The sequence below is a fragment of the Diabrotica virgifera genome, chromosome 7, assembly GCF_917563875.1.
Source record: "Diabrotica virgifera virgifera chromosome 7, PGI_DIABVI_V3a".
Lineage (NCBI taxonomy): Eukaryota > Metazoa > Arthropoda > Insecta > Coleoptera > Chrysomelidae > Diabrotica > Diabrotica virgifera.
In genome coordinates this window covers 189,302,888-189,323,332 of record NC_065449.1, presented here as the reverse complement: position 1 = coordinate 189,323,332, position 20,445 = coordinate 189,302,888, and the positions used below count along the sequence as shown (strand labels likewise).

At 32.1% G+C, this 20,445-nt stretch overlaps 1 protein-coding gene across 1 annotated transcript in view; it reads left to right on the top strand.

Moving 5' to 3' along the window:
* The window catches only part of LOC114333037 (intermembrane lipid transfer protein VPS13B), a 187,835-nt gene extending 179,504 nt beyond the window's left edge, over positions 1–8,331 (top strand). Inside the window, exons 39-44 of the mRNA XM_050655825.1 lie at positions 1,630–1,790; positions 3,753–3,946; positions 4,899–5,050; positions 5,788–6,005; positions 6,066–6,252; positions 7,643–8,331. Of these exons, the coding sequence (XP_050511782.1) occupies positions 1,630–1,790; positions 3,753–3,946; positions 4,899–5,050; positions 5,788–6,005; positions 6,066–6,252; positions 7,643–8,271 (1,541 nt within the window). The 3' untranslated portion in view covers positions 8,272–8,331. The remainder of the gene's footprint in view (positions 1–1,629; positions 1,791–3,752; positions 3,947–4,898; positions 5,051–5,787; positions 6,006–6,065; positions 6,253–7,642) is intronic.
* The last annotated feature ends 12,114 nt before the right edge of the window (positions 8,332–20,445 follow it).

Below are 20,445 nucleotides of genomic sequence, written 5' to 3'. Positions count from 1 at the left end.
CTAGAAATAATTACCAAAGTAATCACCGACGTGCCTTTTTTTCTGTCATATACAATTTAATACGTTAGAAAGAAATCGACAAACTGTGACGCACTGAAAGATGATCATGAGAAAAAGAATACTTACGTTTTAAATGCTGAATTTAAGTTTTTTTTTACTTTACTTTACTTTACTTAATCAGTAGACCCATTAGTACCTTTCGGTGTAGGGCCATTTATAATACAATTCATTAAATTACAATTTACAAGTTTTTTTTTAATGTTCCGTAAATATGTAATTATAAATTAATCTGCGCCATCTACACGATAATTGTGAAAGTATCCGAAGTAAGATATTCATATTTTATCAATAGAACGTCAAAATGATTAGCAACATCTTAAAAAAATCGATTACAATTTAATTACTTTTTTGCGTTGTAAATATTAAGCGATAACAATTAAATAATAAATTTAAAAATTACCGGTGAAAGTTGAATTAGTAATCCGCCAGGAGCGACACCAGCGAAGCTCAGAGCGTATAGATATATCTAACAATGCCAATACTTTTTTTTTTATATTATATTCAACATATAGCAAGTAGACAAGGCGGAAACGGCGGGTTCGTTGGGAAAAATATTCCCATGAGATATTTTTGCATAATCACATTCGTGAGACATCCCAGAATAAGGATAAAGAAGTCGCCCACGTGAAAAGTGGGTAAATTTTTTTTTAACATTTTTTTTTAATCAAATTGCAAAAATCAATATTTTTGGCCCGGACTATTTTTTTAGGTTTTTTGGACCATTCTGGACAAAAAACTCTCTTATAATTTTTCTCCAAAGTTGATCTTTTTCGAGTTATAAGCAATTTAAAATTTGAAAAACGCGAAAATGGCCATTTTTAAGACTTAATAACTCGGTTAAAAATTATTACTATGAAAGTCAGAAAGTGACTAAATCAAAGTTTAAAGTCGCCGCTACATGATCCTGAAGAAATCTGTGTCATTAATTTACTACTAAGCTGTTATTTTTAATTAATAAAAAAGAGCGGTTAGATCATATTGACGCCGCTGTAAATGTGAGTGCGAGTAAGATGCACAATTGTACTGCTGGAATGGCTTCTCTCTCGCACTCAGAATCTACAGCGGCCGCACACGTGCATGGCGCGTATTATTATTACTTAAAAATAACAGCTTAGTAATAAAATAATGACAAAAATGTCATCAGGATTTTGTAGGGGTGGCTTTAAACTTTGATTTAGTCATATATTGACTTTCATAATAATAATTTTTGACCGAGTTATTAAGCCTTGAAAATCGCCATTTTTCGTTTTTTTCAATTTTAAATTGCATATAAGTCGAAAACGATCAACTTTAGAGAAAAATTATAAGAGACTTTTTTTGTCCAGAATGGTCCAAAAAATTTAAGAAAAAATTGTTCGGGCCAAAAATACTGATTCTTGCAATTTGATTAAAAAAAAATTGTTAAAAAAAATTGGCCCACTTTTCACGTGGGCGACTTCTTAAACCTTATTCTGGGATATCTCACGAATGTGATTATGCAAAAAAATCTCATGGGAATATTTTTCCCGTCGAACCCGCCGTTTTCGCCTTGTCTAAAGATATAAATAAGTAATCAAAATTGTGTTTTAGGAGTGAAGTCGTTACAAATTGTTATTAATCCAATTTCATGTTTTGTGGAAGATGGATATTTGACTAGATTAATGGACTATTTTTACGTTTTCATACCAACAAAATTAATTATGTGGCCCGATAAAAAATTACCTTTAAAACTAAATGGGACTTCTGGATCGGTAAGTAATATTAGTAAGAACTACCAATAAAAATAAGATAGTATAAACATGTTTAGTTTGACTTATAATAGAAATAAATTATAGTAGAAACCAAATTATTTTAGATGATTTATACAAGGATGATTTTGATATTGGAATGGCCCAAGATAGAAATATATTATAAAGAAATGTAATTAGAAAAGCCGACACGCATATTAATAAATGAAAAGAGAATGATTATGGTGATACAAGGGTACTTATAAAGTTACTTTTTATTACTACCTCAAACAGATGTTACAGTGCAACACAATAGATAAGACGACAGACGACATTATGTTTACATTGATATGTTCCCAGTTGGCACTAATAATTCTAATCAATAGAAAACCTTTATAAGCACTACAATTTCTTTCGAATGTTCTTTGGTACAATCGGATTAGGCCAAACATATGTAGAGTGTAGGAAGGATGTGGAAAATTGTAGAAATGTGGATACCGTTCTGGAAATATATAAACGATCGGCGATCGACGGATAAAATACAGAATAATTTTAGAACTAAGAGATAAAATTAAGAGAGTGAAAAGGAAATATGAAATACTAATGAAAATTATACTTTTTGAATTAATTTTTAAAATACACGAGCCATGAAGAAAAAAGTAGTCACAATTTTAATAGTGGCAATATAGTTCAGTATACTCAGTGCCGTAGACTTCAACACAAAACGTATGGTCTTAAATCTGAAATGAAATATTGGTCATATATAACGATTGTCATAATAATTATTTATAATATGAGAAAGCATTGCAGACAATTTAATGGTTTCAGTAATGTCGGATTTTATAGTTTCGTTCGTAGATTGACGTCACCAAATGAATGAGTAAGTTTATGAAATCTTGTAAGACCAGTAGAATAAAATACTGTTAAAAAAAATATGGATGGAATAATTAAAACGATCGAAAATATAAACATAAATAAAATAAAAATTATATTTATAAAATATAAATATAACAACACAATAAAAGTAAAAGTAGATGAAGAACTAACTGACCCAATTGAAGCTGGCAATGGGATAAGACGGAGATTCCCTGAGTCCTCTATTGTTCAACCTGATTATGGACGAAATAGTAAAAAAAGTAAGAACAAAAAAGGATACCAAATGGGAGAAAAACAACTTAAAATAATCTGCTATGCAGACGATGCAATTCTAATCTCTCAAAGTGAAGGTGATTTACAACGTATACTGCACGAATTTAATATAACCGCTAGAAAATTTAACATGTTTATTTCCCCAAAAAAGACTAAATGCATGGTTATTACAGCAGATTTAATAAGGTGTAAATTAGAGCTAGAGGGTCAAATAATAGAACAAGTCATGGAGTTTAAATATCTAGGCATCACACTATCTAGCTACGGAAAGCTCGAAACAGAAGTGGAAGATCAGGTGAAAAAAGCAAACACAGCCGCAGGTTGCTTGAATGAAACAATATGGAGAAATAAAAACATCGGAAAAGAAGTGAAAGACAGAATTTACAAAACAGTCATCAGACCAATAATGACATACTCGGCAGAAACACGACCTGATACAGAAAGCACAAAAAGAATGCTAGAAACAGCAGAGATGAAAACACTGCTAAAAATCGATGGCAAGACACTGTGGGATAGAGCTAGAAGTGCAGATATACGACGGAGATGCAAGGTGGACAACGTTAATAACTTGGTGAAAAACAGAAGAGTAGAATGGAAAGCCGAATGACAACAAATAGTGTAGTAAGGACGGCGAGAGACGGTTCCCCAATAGGAAGACGATCAGTGGGAAGACCACCAAAAAGATGGAATGACAACTTACTGGAGGCACATTGAAAAACAGACAGTCATGTCTACATAAAAAGAAGACGAAGAAGAAGAAAATATAAAATATTTTAGCTAATTTTAAAATACGATTGAAAATAAATTAATTAACTAGGCCATTAATATTTATTTTAGGTAAGTGTACCAGAGATTGTTAGTTGGCAGTGTGCGATACTAGCGAGGCCTTTAACAGTAAGAAATTTAAACATAGCTCCAATATCTCTCCTACTGTCTATACATTCGTCTATAAAAATGTATATAGCACTAGACCAATCTCCATTGCAGTTTGGAAAATTCGAAAGAAAGAGGGTTTTCACCACACCCTACAGGTATTTATTTATTTTGATATTAATTATAGTATATTAATAATTTCCTTGTTGTTGTGAGTTGTCTACTCTTTTTTCAATTGCTCTTACATTTCCATTTAGCAGCGCTTTGGCTATCTTTGTATTTACATATTTCGAACATTCATACCAGATGCGACTTCTTCAAGAAGTACTTATTTGTTGTACTTATTTCACAAAGCATATTATCTATGTTATTACAACGTAATATTGAAGTAAAAACTTCTGTCGTATATTGGTATATGAATTTATTAAAATTCTTTAAAAATTATCCAAAAGATAATGGAAAATCACAAAACGTTTTCGGTCAAAACTGATCATCTTCAGTGTGAAACTTCCAAGGTAGTAGTACAGTCTACAGTCCACATGTTTATCAAAATCTTAATACATCGACTTAATGTCGCATTATTTGTAATGTTATATATTTTAACAATGTAACTGAAAGGTTCTCACACCTTCTACCGTAGCTAGTTTTAACTACCTACCTGTACACTGGACGTAAGTAACCACATTTTCAAATATTTCAACCTTCAAAATTTTACCCTTTGCTTTCAAATTAAGTAGATTACTTATTTCTAGGCTTCATACTGAAGATGGTCAATTTTGACCGAAAACGTTTATATATTTTAACAATGCAACTGAAAGGTTTTCATACCTTCTACCGTAGCTAGTTTCAACTACCTGTACACTGGACGTTTCACACTGAAGATGGTCAGTCTTGACCGAAAATGTTTTGTGATTTTCCATTATCTTTTGGATAATTTTTAAAGAATTTTAATAAATTCATATGCCAATATAAGACAGAAGCCTTTACTTCAATATTACGTTGTTTTATCCATGGTATAAAGCCAACTATAGGGTTTACCCCTTTTTAAATTTTATATCTAAGTTATTCTTCCTTTATATATTATTATTCATAGGTTACTTATATTTGTAGATTGGGCCATGCGATGACTATGCATTATCTTTCTGGAGCGATATTTGGTGCTGGATGGGTAGTTAGTTCTTTAGAACTTATTGGTAGTCCTGGTGGTCTGGCTAGAGCAATGGGAACGGGCTTACGAGATTTTGTCAGTTTGCCTTACAGAGGTAAGTTAATATTTGCTTAAAAATTTTAAACATAGAAGACAAGAGCAAATATAGCAGTAGAAAAGTGTAAATAAAGGGAGATGACTTAAAACCCTTTAGTAATTTCAACAAACAGTTGACAGTTCTAAAATATATAGTAAAATGTATTAAATTAAAACTATATACCCTATTTGAAACTAGGAGGAGTAGGCTCAAAAGACATAATTCACACCCATTAATGTCACTAGAAAAATCACCAAATTCATCTTCTTTTTTGGTTGATCATGTCGGCCCTCGACGGTAATTCATAAATATTATATTATACTAATATGTCGCTAAAGAGTTCTAAAAACAACTGTTTTTTATATTAATGCATACTAAAACTATAAAAATTAAAGGAATAATCTAGAAAACACAAAATATCAGCTATATTACTTAATTACCCTATGAAATGCCGATAGTGTCAAAATTTCATAAATATAAAAATATATAGTGTCAAAATTTCATAAATTTGCCTGCGGTTGGACCAATTACAAATAAGCATTACGGCGCAGCAAATTTGAATTAATCCTTTTAGTTTAAAAACGAGGTATAGTACAGTCAGAAAATTGTTTGAATAGAACTAAGTCAAAGTGCGAAAGAAAAAATAGCCTAAAAGTCTCAATAATATATATTTTGATCAAAAGGCTAGGACCTGAAAAGGGGTTGAAAATTAAAAATCAGTAATTAAGTTTATTAAAATAAAATTTATCTTTCAGGTTTGGTTGTCGGACCAATGGCTTTTCTAAGAGGTATTACACAGGGTTCTGCTTCGCTGATGAGGCATATTACTGCTGGTACATTACAATCAGTTACGAAAATGGCTTCAAGTGTAGCTAGAAATCTAGATCGGTTAACGCTAGACGAAGAACACGTGCGAAGGAAAGAAGAAGAGAGGCGAATGAGACCTCAAGGACTAGCTCAAGGATTTTTACAGGTACAGTTTGTTAAAAAAAACTTGTACTGGCAAGTTAATAATTATTGATGTTTTTTTTAGGGTTTGACTGGGTTAGGTATCAGCTTGCTAGGAGCAATAGGAGGTGTATCGCACCATCCCCTTCAATCAATTATGTCAGATGGAGCTTCTCCGAGATCTTTGGTTACGGGCGTAGGTTTGGGTCTTGTTGGGATGGTTACGAAGCCATTAAGTGGAGCTGCAGAGCTTGTGGCCCTAACAGGACAAGGTAAAATTTATAAACTTACCAATCCAGTAATAGCGGTAGGTAATTAGGATAGTAACTAACACGAAAAGTGGAATTTTTAAAACGTTAGTCTCCAATTTAGCATTGGGTACTCACTAATTAGTAAAAGAGATTTAGAAAATTCAACGTTTGCTTATTACTTCTTCTAATTATGCTAGAGTCCAAATTCAGTACTGGCATCCTGTAATTTATGACTTCCATAGCATAGACGTATATACTAACATAGACCGAACATACCAGCCACATGTTCTGATGACAAGATGTCTTACGGTTGTTCGATTTTTCTCTCTCTAGCGCTTTGAAACTTCGTATTCTCTCTCACCCCCACCAAAGATGAACGCTGTATACTTACTTGATGTAAATGTAAGAAATAGACACGAAAAACAACGAAAAAAAGATAGTGTCGCCACTTGACTCTATAGAGCGTTCAGTCTATGTTAATACATATATACGTCTATGGAGTGAAAAGCAATGGAGTGTTGTAATGTTTTCTGACGAGTCCCGCTTTTGATCTCCAGACGGACTTGATATGGAGGAGACCAGGAGAACGATTTGCACCTGTATTTCACCTGTATATACCCATACTGTATTTCACCCAAAACGCCGTTTGGTGGCGGAGGTATTATGGTATGGACGGGTATTTCTTTTAACGGACGAACCGAATTAATTTTCATCGAACATGAAACTTTAACAGGAGACAGATACAGACGACAGTGTCTGGAGGACAATGTTGTCTCCTACGTAGGATACACAGACTACGGATACACAGACTACCTAAATATTGTCGGAATTCCTGTTTTGGATTGGTCCGCTTGTAGTCCTGACATGAATCCATTAGAACATTTATGGGACATTTTAGAGAAAAAGATCAAAGAGAGGCAACCATTGCCAGAAACGATTCAAGAGCTGAAAATAGCGTTGAATGAAGAATGGGAGCATATACCGCAAAAACAGAAACAGCAACTTATTGCAAGTATGTCTAGGCGTATTGAAATCCGCCACAGATATGGGGAAGGCAATACTTGATACTAAACCAAAAGACCAGCCAACTGTGGGCAATTACAATTTTGTTTTTTCTTTTGTTTAATTTTTCAAAAAATGTTAATTTTTTGCATTATTTATTAATTTCCTTTGAGTTACTTATTTTTCCGATTACATACTTTCTAATGTTTTAAATAAACGATTTCTATTGTTAACCTCTTAACAGTGTAAGTTATCTACATAATTTAGAGAAAAAAACATACAAAATGAAAATGTCCGGATTTTTTTACCAGGAATATATATTTAGTTATATATTTTATTGAAGTAGATTATAAATTTAATATTTTAATGATAATTATTCATAGGTCATAATAATTATTATTATTTTAAGGTCTGCTGCAAGGTGCTGGTTGGACATCGCTTCCCGAGCCAAGAAATAGTCCGTCAATAGACAAAATTAATCAAAACGCCAATTCTCTTTTAAAATATAGTTGGAAGAATATCCAAGCCTTGACTCCGTCACATTTATTGTATGTCACAGAGGCTACGAGTATTTCAAACACTCAGTACGAAGCCATAGCTCTTATTCTTACCTTGGAAAGTCTAATCGTGGTTAATTTGGAAACAGACTCAACCCAACGTGTTATAAATCTTTCAGATTTGACTGTTTGTCCTAGTAGTGATCCAACGTTGTTAATATTTAAGTTAAACCCTCCTCTTAAAACTCCAACTATGGAGGAGGAAAGTGTAGAAATGGATCCCGTTAGCCGAGCAAGAGTTGCTGAGTATGTAAAAAACACAGTAGGCGTTCTTCACCTACCAGAAGCTAGTGATTTACCAGACCAATTGAATTTCGATGTGTCACCTCTTTCTTCACCAGGTCCTAGTAGCGAAGTCGACGTTTCTGTGGAATCAACAGTATTGACGTATTATGTAAACCTACAAAGTAGAAACTATTTTCTCTGTTTGTTAAATCTTGCCAAACAACAACGGCAAAACTATAATTTTACAATTTTATAATTTTTTAATAATTAACTAAATGAACTGAAAGTGTTTATGGAATAAATGTTTATTGTTTTCTTTTATTGTTTTATTTCTAAAGGTTGGAACCAACAACGCGTTGAAATGAGTGTTGAAAATCAGTCGGACCATCATATCCCCAAGAATATCAAGGTACACCGCCAGTGTGGAGGGTAGTAATTTTATTAAGTTGGTTAATTCACACAATGATAAAAATCTTAACACAACATAATTAGACCACTACTTAGTAAAATTAATACGGCACTGATCGTACCATAGCTCCGTCGAAAGGAGAAGCTTTAGTACTTGTATGTTAAATTCCTTTGAACCGTTTCATTTTACCGACAATTTACGGGAATAGGCGCAACGCTCCACAGGACAACAACAATAGGTTACAGAGACCATAAATAGGTTTATACACCATAAAATAAATTTCGAGGAAAATGAAGTTCATCGACGAAGGTAGGGCGTCATCATCCAGTCCCTCCATCGTTTTGTAGAAAAAATACAGATTTATAATGAATTTTTGTACTACAAAAAAAAAGGTTTTAACTCGAACACACAGAAAATTTGTAGCTGAATACAATGGATCGCACGAATCTTTGAGAAAAACCATGAAAAATAGAGGGTTTCATTGGAGGAAAACAAAAATTGTCAAAAATAATAGAAAAATTTTAATGGAAAACCCGAAAATATAACAATTGCGAAAAAAAATTCTTGGAGATATTAAAATATACAGAGAAGACAACCGACCTATAATATACATGGAAGAATATACCTCATTCTTGCAATTGTTACACGACTGGCGTAATTTGTAACAGTACCCATGACAATATCGAGAAGGACGCCCAAAAGCGTTGTTTGACCTCCGCCGAAACAGGTAAACAAAACCTTTCATTCTAGAGTAATCGATTTGTTCTTTTTTATTCCCTAGACTAGATGTTGACCAAATGGAAGGTTCCAGGCCGTAGGTACAGTTATAAAAAGGGACACCGATACGAGCGGAGTTCAGTGTGTTTTAAAATCCTCGTCTCGATTTTGATATGTAACGGGCGCGGTTTTTTTAATTATAAAATAAATTGTAATTAGATAAATTATTATGTATATGTTATAGTCAAAGCCCGAATTTCAGGCACTCCTAGGTTTGACTAGACAATCCTCAGGTCTGACTGACGATCTTAGTCAAAGCCCGAAATAAATTACAATTTCGGCCTTTGACTAGTCAAACCTAGGAGAGACTAAGTTGGTCAGGCAAAGGTCGAAATTTAGTTTTATGAAATCGGGGTTTGACTGGTCAAACCCCGATCAGCTATTAAAATGTCGTAATTTGTTAGATTAGGTTTAATAAAACGCCAATTTTTAATTTTAATGTTTATTATTTTTATATTAATTAAAATAAAATAAAAAGTGTTTATTCTCACATGTTGAGGCCTTATTCAGCTATTAAAATGTCGATCAGCTATTAAAATGTCGTAATTTGTTAGATTAGGTTTAATAAAACGCCAATTTTTAATTTTAATGTTTATTATTTTTATATTTTCTTAATTAAAATAAAATAAAAAGTGTTTATTCTCACATGTTGAGGAATTATGACATTTAGAGTTGCACAATACGTTAGACCTTTTACACTTTTGAAGAGCATTTCTTATTGCAGTAGCATTTTATAAAGCCTTTTCCTCCAAATTTAGAATCTTTTGTACTAATTTCTCTTAGATACATCTTAACGTCTGGAACATCTTCGAAATTAAGAAAATTCTCTTTGCGTCCTCTTATTTGATTTCTTGAAAAAATAATGTTTATTGTTCCGTATTTCGTACCAACTCTATATAAACCGTCAATTGTTTTAGCTTTTATGATACCCAAAATATTGGGAGCATCTCCTTTGGCTATATCAAAGCTGGGGATGTGTATTGTTACACAGACAGAAAAGATTAAAATAAATATAGGAAAGGCGATTGAAGGTCTTCATGCCCAGGATAATACTATGAAACAATTAAGTGAAAAAAAATTCCTCCAATTTCGATCGGAATAACTGTAACAATACCTATTCCCAGTTTTGATAGAGCCAAAGGAGATGCTCGAAATATTTTGAGTATCACACAAGATAAAACAATTGACGGTTTATATAGAGTTGGTACGAAATACGGAACAATAAGCAAACTTGTTTCAAGAAATCAAATAAGAGAATGAAAAGAGAATTTTCTTAATTTCGAAGATGTTCCAGACCGGAATGGGACGTTTCATCGCCGCCGGTTCATCGCCGCCGTTTCGATGCCGCCGGTTCATCGCAAGTCCATTTCATCGCCGTCCGTTTCATCGCCGGCCGTTTCATCGCCAGTTAGTCAGTTGATTTTGTATCGGTATGGGAGATGACACGACACGACGTTAAATTCAGTTTAACACATATGACAAATAAAAAGATAAAAAATATTATTATATTAATTTACTGTTCTATTTCTACTTCCCCTAAATTTGATACTAAATAGTATTAAATTTGTAGTGCTAAATTATATTTTATATTATAAAAGTTTAAAAGTCTATTAAAAGATTAAGTATGGCAACGGGAATGGTCATATCTCATAAAAATAAATAATAAAAATAACTGTCGAAAATTCGGAAATATATCAGTTAGAGATTAACTGACTGGCGATGAATCGGCCGGCGATGAATGGGCCGGCGATGAATCGGCCGGCGATGAACTGGCGGCATCGAAACGGCGGCGATGAAACGTCCTAGACCCTTCCAGACGTTCAGTTGTCTCTAAGAGAAATGAGTACAAAAGAATCTAAATTTGGAGGACAAGGCTTTATAAAATGCTACTGCAATAAGAAATGCTCTTCAAAAGTGTAAAAGGTCTAACGTATTGTGCAACTCTAAATGCCATTATGCCTGAACATGTGAGAATAAACACTATTTTTGTAATTTTAATTACGACAATATAGAAATAATAAATATTAAAGTTAAAAAATGACGTTTTATTAAACCCAATCTAACAAATTACGACATTTTAATAGCTCATCGGGGTTTGACTAGTCAAACCCCAAATTCATATAATTAAATTTCGACCTTTGCCTGACCAACTTAGTCTCTCCTAGGTTTGACTAGTCAAATGCCGAAACTGTAACTTTATTTCGGGCTTTGACTAAGATCGTCAGTCAGACCTGAGGATTGCCTAGTCAAACCTAGGATTGCCTGAAATTCGGGCTTTGACTATATATATATATATATAAAAAAAACAAAAGATGTAAATCTTTGAAACACACTCAGTGATCAAAAGATCTAAGTTATTGGTTTACCGACCAAACGTAACTAAATCAAACAAATGAAATAGAGAATGTGGAAAAATCCCCTTACGAACAATTCGCACATCGCACTGAAATGGTGGATGTGCGAATTGTTCGTAAGGGGATTTTTCCACATTCTCTATTTCATTTGTTTGATATACATATATATATATATATATATATATATATATATATATATATATATATATATATATATATATATATATATATATATATATATATATATATATATATATATATATATATATATATATATATATATATATATATATATATATATATAATGATGTTGGATAATCGAGTACAAATATAAAAATAAATAAGCAAAATCATTGGCTAATACTTGTAAAGTGAATGTGAATTTAGTTGGAAATATATAAAATGATGAAGGGTCATCATTCCATACATTTCTGTGCAACTATATACACCGGTGTTTCGGCCTATTTGGGATTCGTCAGTATAGTGTAGCAAGTTAAAAAAGTTGTTTGTTAACTTGTAAAAGGATTACTACAGGAGCAAGGTTACCATTTTTGGTCAGATTGTTAGAAGTCCCGCAGTCGCAAGGCTACAACTAACATTGCCAAGGAGGTAAGGCTACCTGAGGAAATGAAAAGCCATAACATTATTAAATAAAATGATGTTGGATAATCGAGTACAAATATAAAAATAAATAAGCAAAATCATTGGCTAATACTCGTAAAGTGAATGTGAATTTAGTTGGAAATATATAAAATGATGAAGGGTCATCATTCCATACATTTCTGTGCAACTATATACACCGGTGTTTCGGCCTATTTGGGCTTCGTCAGTATAGTGTAGCAAGTTAAAAAAGTTGTTTGTTAACTTGTAAAAGGATTACTACAGGAGCAAGGTTACCATTTTTGGTCAGATTGTTAGAAGACCCGCAGTCGCAAGGCTACAACTAACATTGCCAAGGAGGTAAGGCTACCTGAGGAAATGAAAAGCCATAACATTATTAAATAAAATGATGTTGGATAATCGAGTACAAATATAAAAATAAATAAGCAAAATCATTGGCTAATACTCGTAAAGTGAATGTGAATTTAGTTGGAAATATATAAAATGATGAAGGGTCATCATTCCATACATTTCTGTGCAACTATATACACCGGTGTTTCGGCCTATTTGGGCTTCGTCAGTATAGTGTAGCAAGTTAAAAAAGTTGTTTGTTAACTTGTAAAAGTATTACTACAGGAGCAAGGTTACCATTTTTGGTCAGATTGTTAGAAGACCCGCAGTCGCAAGGCTACAAACTAACATTGCCAAGGAGGTAAGGCTTCCTGAGGAAATGAAAAGCCATAACATTATTAAATAAAATGATGTTGGATAATCGAGTACAAATATAAAAATTAATAAGCAAAATCATTGGCTAATACTCGTAAAGTGAATGTGAATTTAGTTGGAAATATATAAAATGATGAAGGGTCATCATTCCATACATTTCTGTGCAACTATATACACCGGTGTTTCGGCCTATTTGGGCTTCGTCAGTATAGTGTAGCAAGTTAAAAAAGTTGTTTGTTAACCTTGCGACTGCGGGTCTTCTAACAATCTGACCAAAAATGGTAACCTTGCTCCTGTAGTAATCCTTTTACAAGTTAACAAACAACTTTTTTAACTTGCTACACTATACTGACGAAGCCCAAATAGGCCGAAACACCGGTGTATATAGTTGCACAGAAATGTATGGAATGATGACCCTTCATCATTTTATATATTTCCAACTAAATTCACATTCACTTTACGAGTATTAGCCAATGATTTTGCTTATTTATTTTTATATTTGTACTCGATTATCCAACATCATTTTATTTAATAATGTTATGGCTTTTCATTTCCTCAGGTAGCCTTACCTCCTTGGCAATGTTAGTTGTAGCCTTGCGACTGCGGGTCTTCTAACAATCTGACCAAAAATGGTAACCTTGCTCCTGTAGTAATCCTTTTACAAGTTAACAAACAACTTTTTTAACTTGCTACACTATACTGACGAAGCCCAAATAGGCCGAAACACCGGTGTATATAGTTGCACAGAAATGTATGGAATGATGACCCTTCATCATTTTATATATTTCCAACTAAATTCACATTCACTTTACGAGTATTAGCCAATGATTTTGCTTATTTATTTTTATATTTGTACTCGATTATCCAACATCATTTTATTTAATAATGTTATGGCTTTTCATTTCCTCAGGTAGCCTTACCTCCTTGGCAATGTTAGTTGTAGCCTTGCGACTGCGGGTCTTCTAACAATCTGACCAAAAATGGTAACCTTGCTCCTGTAGTAATCCTTTTACAAGTTAACAAACAACTTTTTTAACTTGCTACACTATACTGACGAAGCCCAAATAGGCCGAAACACCGGTGTATATAGTTGCACAGAAATGTATGGAATGATGACCCTTCATCATTTTATATATTTCCAACTAAATTCACATTCACTTTACGAGTATTAGCCAATGATTTTGCTTATTTATTTTTATATATATATATATATATATATATATATATATATATATATCCACAGAGAACGACAGTTCTCACCAGTGGCGCACAACACCCCTACAAGCGACACTATATATACACGAAATTTTCGATTTTCTAAACCTGACTGAATTGAAAATTGGGCCAAATCCCATCTTAAAGTTTAGGAAAAGACTCGTCCATCCATTTTTTATATGTTACCTCTCCATTTTGGTCCAAGGGTGTGGATTTTACGGCCCTTCCCATTTAAAGCCTGTTTTTCGTTCTCGTCCCCAAAACTCCCAAAAATTTCAAAAATTTAAGCCCGACCTTTGCGGCTTCTGATAGCACAGATCATTACCTTTCCAACGCATGTTTAATTTTGAAAATCGGTTATACCATTCAAAAGTTATCGAGCTCAGAAATATGACTCAATTTTTATTTAAAAAATGGAAAATGTTTGTGGATATGTATGTATGTATGTATGTGTGTGGAAAAGTTACACCGATCTGTAGAAGGACTCAGGACGCGTCTAACGGTGTATATCTCATATCTGGGAAAATTCGAATTTTTAAGTTATAGGCTTCATAAGTATAATCAAATCTATTTCTTACGGGAAAAACGGTTTTTCAAGCTCAATAATTCTTGTAATACGTTCAGTTATCATACTCGATCTTGGATGCATCAGATACTACTTGTCAATACGTTTCAAATTCATGTTTAGTGATCAACATCAGGTAAACCGTTCAGAAGTTATAGAGCTCCAAAAGTATAATTAGTCCAGGAACTGAAATTTTTCACTTCGCAATTTTTACAGAATGGATAGATTTGCTTGAAAATTTGACAATAAGTAGTGGATAGTCCAAGGATCAAAATCTATATGATGCCGAAAGACGCTTTTACCATGGGGTTGTTGCCACCTCATCTCGAGGGTGGAAATTTTTTATTATATTTTGACCGCAAATGCTGGTAAAAATATTAATTATAAGCAAAAAATGTTCATTATACATTTTTTTGATAAAATTAATAGTTTTCGATTTATTGGTTATCGAAGCTGTTAGTTTTATATCGAAAAAATTACCAGAGAACGGCAGTTCTCGCCAGTGGCGCAGAAATACGCCCCCCTACACGCGACACTATTATATACACGAAATTTTCAATTTTCTAAATCTGACTGAATTGAAAATTGTGCCAACTCCCATCTTCAAGTTCAGAAAAAGACTCACCCATTCATATGTCAACCATCCATTTTGGTCCAAGGGTGTCGATTTTACGGCTCTTCCTATTTAGGTCTGTTTTTCGTTCTGGCCCCCAAAACTCCCAAAAACTTCAAAAATTTAAGTCCGACCTTTGCGGCTTCTAATAGTACTGATCATTACATTTCCAACGCATGTCTAATTTTGAAAATCGGTTATACCATTCAAAAGTTATAGAGCTTAGAAATGTGACTTAATTTTTATTTAAAAAAGGGAAAATGTTTTTGGATATATATGTATGTGTGTTTGAAAGTTAAACCGATTTGATATTTTTCCTCTGTGTTTGAAGAGGGGGTCAGGGCCGATTTAGAACCGGTGTAGTTTGTGACTTTTGACCACCCATAAGCCAGCTATAGGACTTGGTAGGTACAAAACGGCATATGTTTTGGGGGTATATATATTCGGATCAAGAAGAGCCAGGAGAACCGCAAATACATCAAATTAATAGTGTTGACTTAAGCTTTCAAATGGTGTCTAAGCCGTCAGAATCAGACATACACACGGCTCAGTATAGCCGAAAAACTGAAAAACTAAACTTTGAAAATTTTGGTTTTTCGACAATTACTCAACATTTCAACCTACAAATTGCGCCAATAACTTAGCGTTTATAGAAGTACACCAGACGAATTTAACGGTGTATACCTCATATCCCGGAAAATTTGAATTTTTTAGGTTATAGGCTTCATAAGTATGATAAAATCTATTTCCTGTGGGAAAAACGGTTTCTCAAGCTCAATAATTCCTGTAGTAGCTTCAATTTTCATACTTGACCTTAGATCCATCAGATACTACTGGTCAATACGTTTCAAACTCATGTTTACTGATCAAAATCGGTTAAGCCGTTTAGAAGTTTTTAAGCTACAAAAGTATAATCCAATTTACGATTATTCCCGAAATGGCTTATGTAGTTGTAGTGGTTACGACGCTAAATTTGATCTGGCAACGGGCAATCTGACTTCATTTACCGGCCATCTCAATTTTTTTTCAATCTATTTCGAATAAAAAAAAATCTAGTGTACATTCGATGGACACTAGATCATTTGGGAGATAATGCAACAAAGGTGACCATTTATAAAGCTTGACGTGTAATAGAAGAACATTGCATTCAACTTCATACATTTAATTTATAAATAACTTTGAAAAACTCCTGATACAAGAATAAAAAACCGCTAAACGCCGTAAAAATGAGTGGCGCATAAAATATTCCAGCTACAAAAGATCTGATATGAATATTACGTGGCGCGAAAATGGATTTTCATTTGATGCAAAACAAAATTCTAGTTTTATTTTAAAAGATTTTTCCATAATATTTGCTAAATTTGAAGTAAACGCGCCACAAAAGAGTTTCAAAATTCAAACTGTATCAAAGTTACTCTTTTGTGGCGCGTTTACTTCAAATTTAGCAAATATTATGGAAAAATCTTTTAAAATAAAACTAGAATTTTGTTTTGCATCAAATGAAAATCCATTTTCGCGCCACGTAATATTCATATCAGATCTTTTGTAGCTGGAATATTTTATGCGCCACTCATTTTTACGGCGTTTAGCGGTTTTTTATTCTTGTATATATATTACTATATATATATATATATATATATATATATATATATATATATATATATATATATATATATATATATAGAAGAAGACAAGAAGTCTTTGCTGACAGTAAATAGAAAGAAATTTAGGATATTGGGTTATGCAGCAAATGAAAAGTGTACTCTTTCAAGTTTCTTTAATCCAAGCTTTCGGTTATGATTATAACCATCATCAGGGTGCTACAATGATATTTTTTCTATGTAAAAGAATATGAAAACATGTATAAATAAATAGTACTTACAAACTTATTGAGGATATTTCAAATGTGATGTCATTGAGAAGAAATGAGATGCAACTTGATCAATGGTCATGCCGATGCCTCGAATCCAACAAAGTTTAATTTAATAAGCGGGGTGGTTTGTATTATATCACCATTGCAGGAACGACCAATGAGCAAAGGTTAAGTTGTTATGAAGTATCACCCGGTGACGGGTTTGGCATGACATTTGAAATATCAACAAGACTTTTAAAAAAGAAGAGTAAAAGAACATTAAGGGTCAATGGTAAATATAAAATAATATTAAAATTTATAAACAATAGTAAGACACTATCATAAAACGATTATAAAATTAAATTAGGCTAAGAATTTTAAAAAATTGACATACACAACATATAGAATTAAATTTTGTTAAAATTGCGGTTAAATTGAGTAACAACAATATTGATTAAAATTGAATTTAAAATTATTAGTATAGTTTTAAATTCAATTTTAATCAATATTGTTGTTACTCAATTTAACCGCAATTTTAACAAAATTTAATTCTATATGTTGTGTATGTCAATTTTTTAAAATTCTTAGCCTAATTTAATTTTATAATCGTTTTATGATAGTGTCTTACTATTATTTATAAATTTTAATATTATTTTATATTTACCATTGACCCTTAATGTTCTTTTACTCTTCTTTTTTAAAAGTCTTGTTGATATTTCAAATGTCATGCCAAACCCGTCACCGGGTGATACTTCATAACAACTTAACCTTTGCTCATTGGTCGTTCCTGCAATGGTGATATAATACAAACCACCCCGCTTATTAAATTAAATTTTGTTGGATTCGAGGCATCGGCATGACCATTGATCAAGTTGCATCTCATTTCTTCTCAATGACATCACATTTGAAATATCCTCAATAAGTTTGTAAGTACTATTTATTTATACATGTTTTCATATTCTTTTACATAGAAAAAATATCATTGTAGCACCCTGATGATGGTTATAATCATAACCGAAAGCTTGGATTAAAGAAACTTGAAAGAGTACACTTTTCATTTGCTGCATAACCCAATATCCTAAATTTCTCTCTATATATATATATATATATATATTACTATATATATATATATATATATATATATATATATATATATATATATATATATATATATATATATATATATATATATATAAAACACTTTTGAGTTTCGGTGGGTTGGAGTCAATAAAAAGGGGCTGTTAGAATACTATTTTTTATTACTCGAGCTTTCGAATGTGTTTACATTCATTTTCAAGAGCTAAAAAGTAACTGATAAAGTGGAAACAAAGATCATGTAAAAATATAACTCACCAGATAAATCTAGATTGGTTATTAAAACTTGCTAACATTAATACATATAAATAAGAGGAAAACTATTAATATCCATAAAATGAATTCTTCCCAGACTGCATAATGTAAATTAATGGCCAAAAGATTTAAATTTTTGAAATGAATTTTGAGTTTGAATGATCGGATTTTAATTTAATTTTGAATTTAAATTTATTGACTCCAACCCACCGAAACTCAAAAGTGTTTTTTATAAACAAGTCAACAAAGTACTTCTTTTTTCTTTATATATATATATATATATATATATATATATATATATATATATATATATATAAATAGGAGAACCCTCCTAAAGAAAACATCGTCCGCTCCATCTACAAATACAATTCCCGCCGTCAAAAATCTTCGCGCCACTCCAAATAGTCCTCGCGCTAATTCCCACTCCGCCACGTCATCGACAGCCACGTCAGTCACATCAGTCCACGGTATAAATGACCGCCCCAGCGTCAGCAACAACAGTATTGCAGTGAGTAGTGAAGTAGTGCGTAGTGAGTGTAGTGTCTGGAGCCTCAAGAGACTGAGACCCCGGAAGCCCTGAAGATGACGTCAGAGAGGACGTCGAAAGCTCGGCCTAGAAACCAACGACGCGGTTCAACCCGGAAGCCTGGTGAGTTTAATTTTAATATTAATTCTTTTGTTGATATTGATTTTAGCTTTAAGTTTCATATATATATATATATATATATATATATATATATATATATATATATATATATATATATATATATATATATATATATATATATATATATATATATATATATAAATATATATATATATATATATATATATATATATATATATATATATATATATATATATAAAACAAGGTTGAAATATTGGGGTAGCAGCAATCTCAAAGAAAACTCTTTATAATAATTCCAAGCTTTCGATAATGTTTATTATCATCTTCAGGAAAATTATTTGAGGATGTAGAGCCTAGTTGTTAAATACTGACATAACAATGAAATTTTGTCTTGGTAAATAGTAAATAATATAAATTAAAGTAAAAACTATATAAAAACTTATAAAAATCTGAGTATAAAGCGATAAAAGCTAAAATATTTTTTAAAAAATTATGTATGTCTAATTGGCATTTTACAAAATGTCTAACTAAGATTTTTATAAGTTTTTATATAGTTTTTACTTTAATTTATATTATTTACTATTTACCAAGACAAAATTTCATTGTTATGTCAGTATTTAACAACTAGGCTCTACATCCTCAAATAATTTTCCTGAAGATGATAATAAACATTATCGAAAGCTTGGAATTATTATAAAGAGTTTTCTTTGAGATTGCTGCTACCCCAATATTTCAACCTTGTTTCCTAACTGTTCAGCAAAGATTATATACCTGTTATATATATATATATATATATATATATATATATATATATATATATATATATATATATATATATATATATATATATATATTGATACATGTATCCATGTGACTTCCAAAGTAGATTCTCGTAATACGTTGTTACTTCATATATACCGTTATGACTTCCGATTTCGGAAGTCACAACGTTTTGCCTATATTTTTACGAATTTGGCTACTAGATGGTATCAGAAGGCTTATATTAAAAATTTCGCTGGAAGTCATATCGTATCTAACATACTCATAAGATCAGATTTTAGTTCGACGGTATATCACCAGCGCTAGTGTCGCTCCCGTGCTACTATACAGGTTATGTACACAACGCGTAGCGTCTTCCGTATACCACACCGCTCGGTGTGACTTCCGTTTTTTGGCAACCCTGTGTAACGGTTTCCAGACATGCATTTGTTGTAGATTCGCGGTCCTAATCGTATTTAGTATTTTGTGTATGAAACATGAATAATTTCATACTTTTGTGTTAACATTAATAATAGCTTTCTTTTAAATCTGCTTTACTTTTAAAGTTAGCCTTAAATGAAG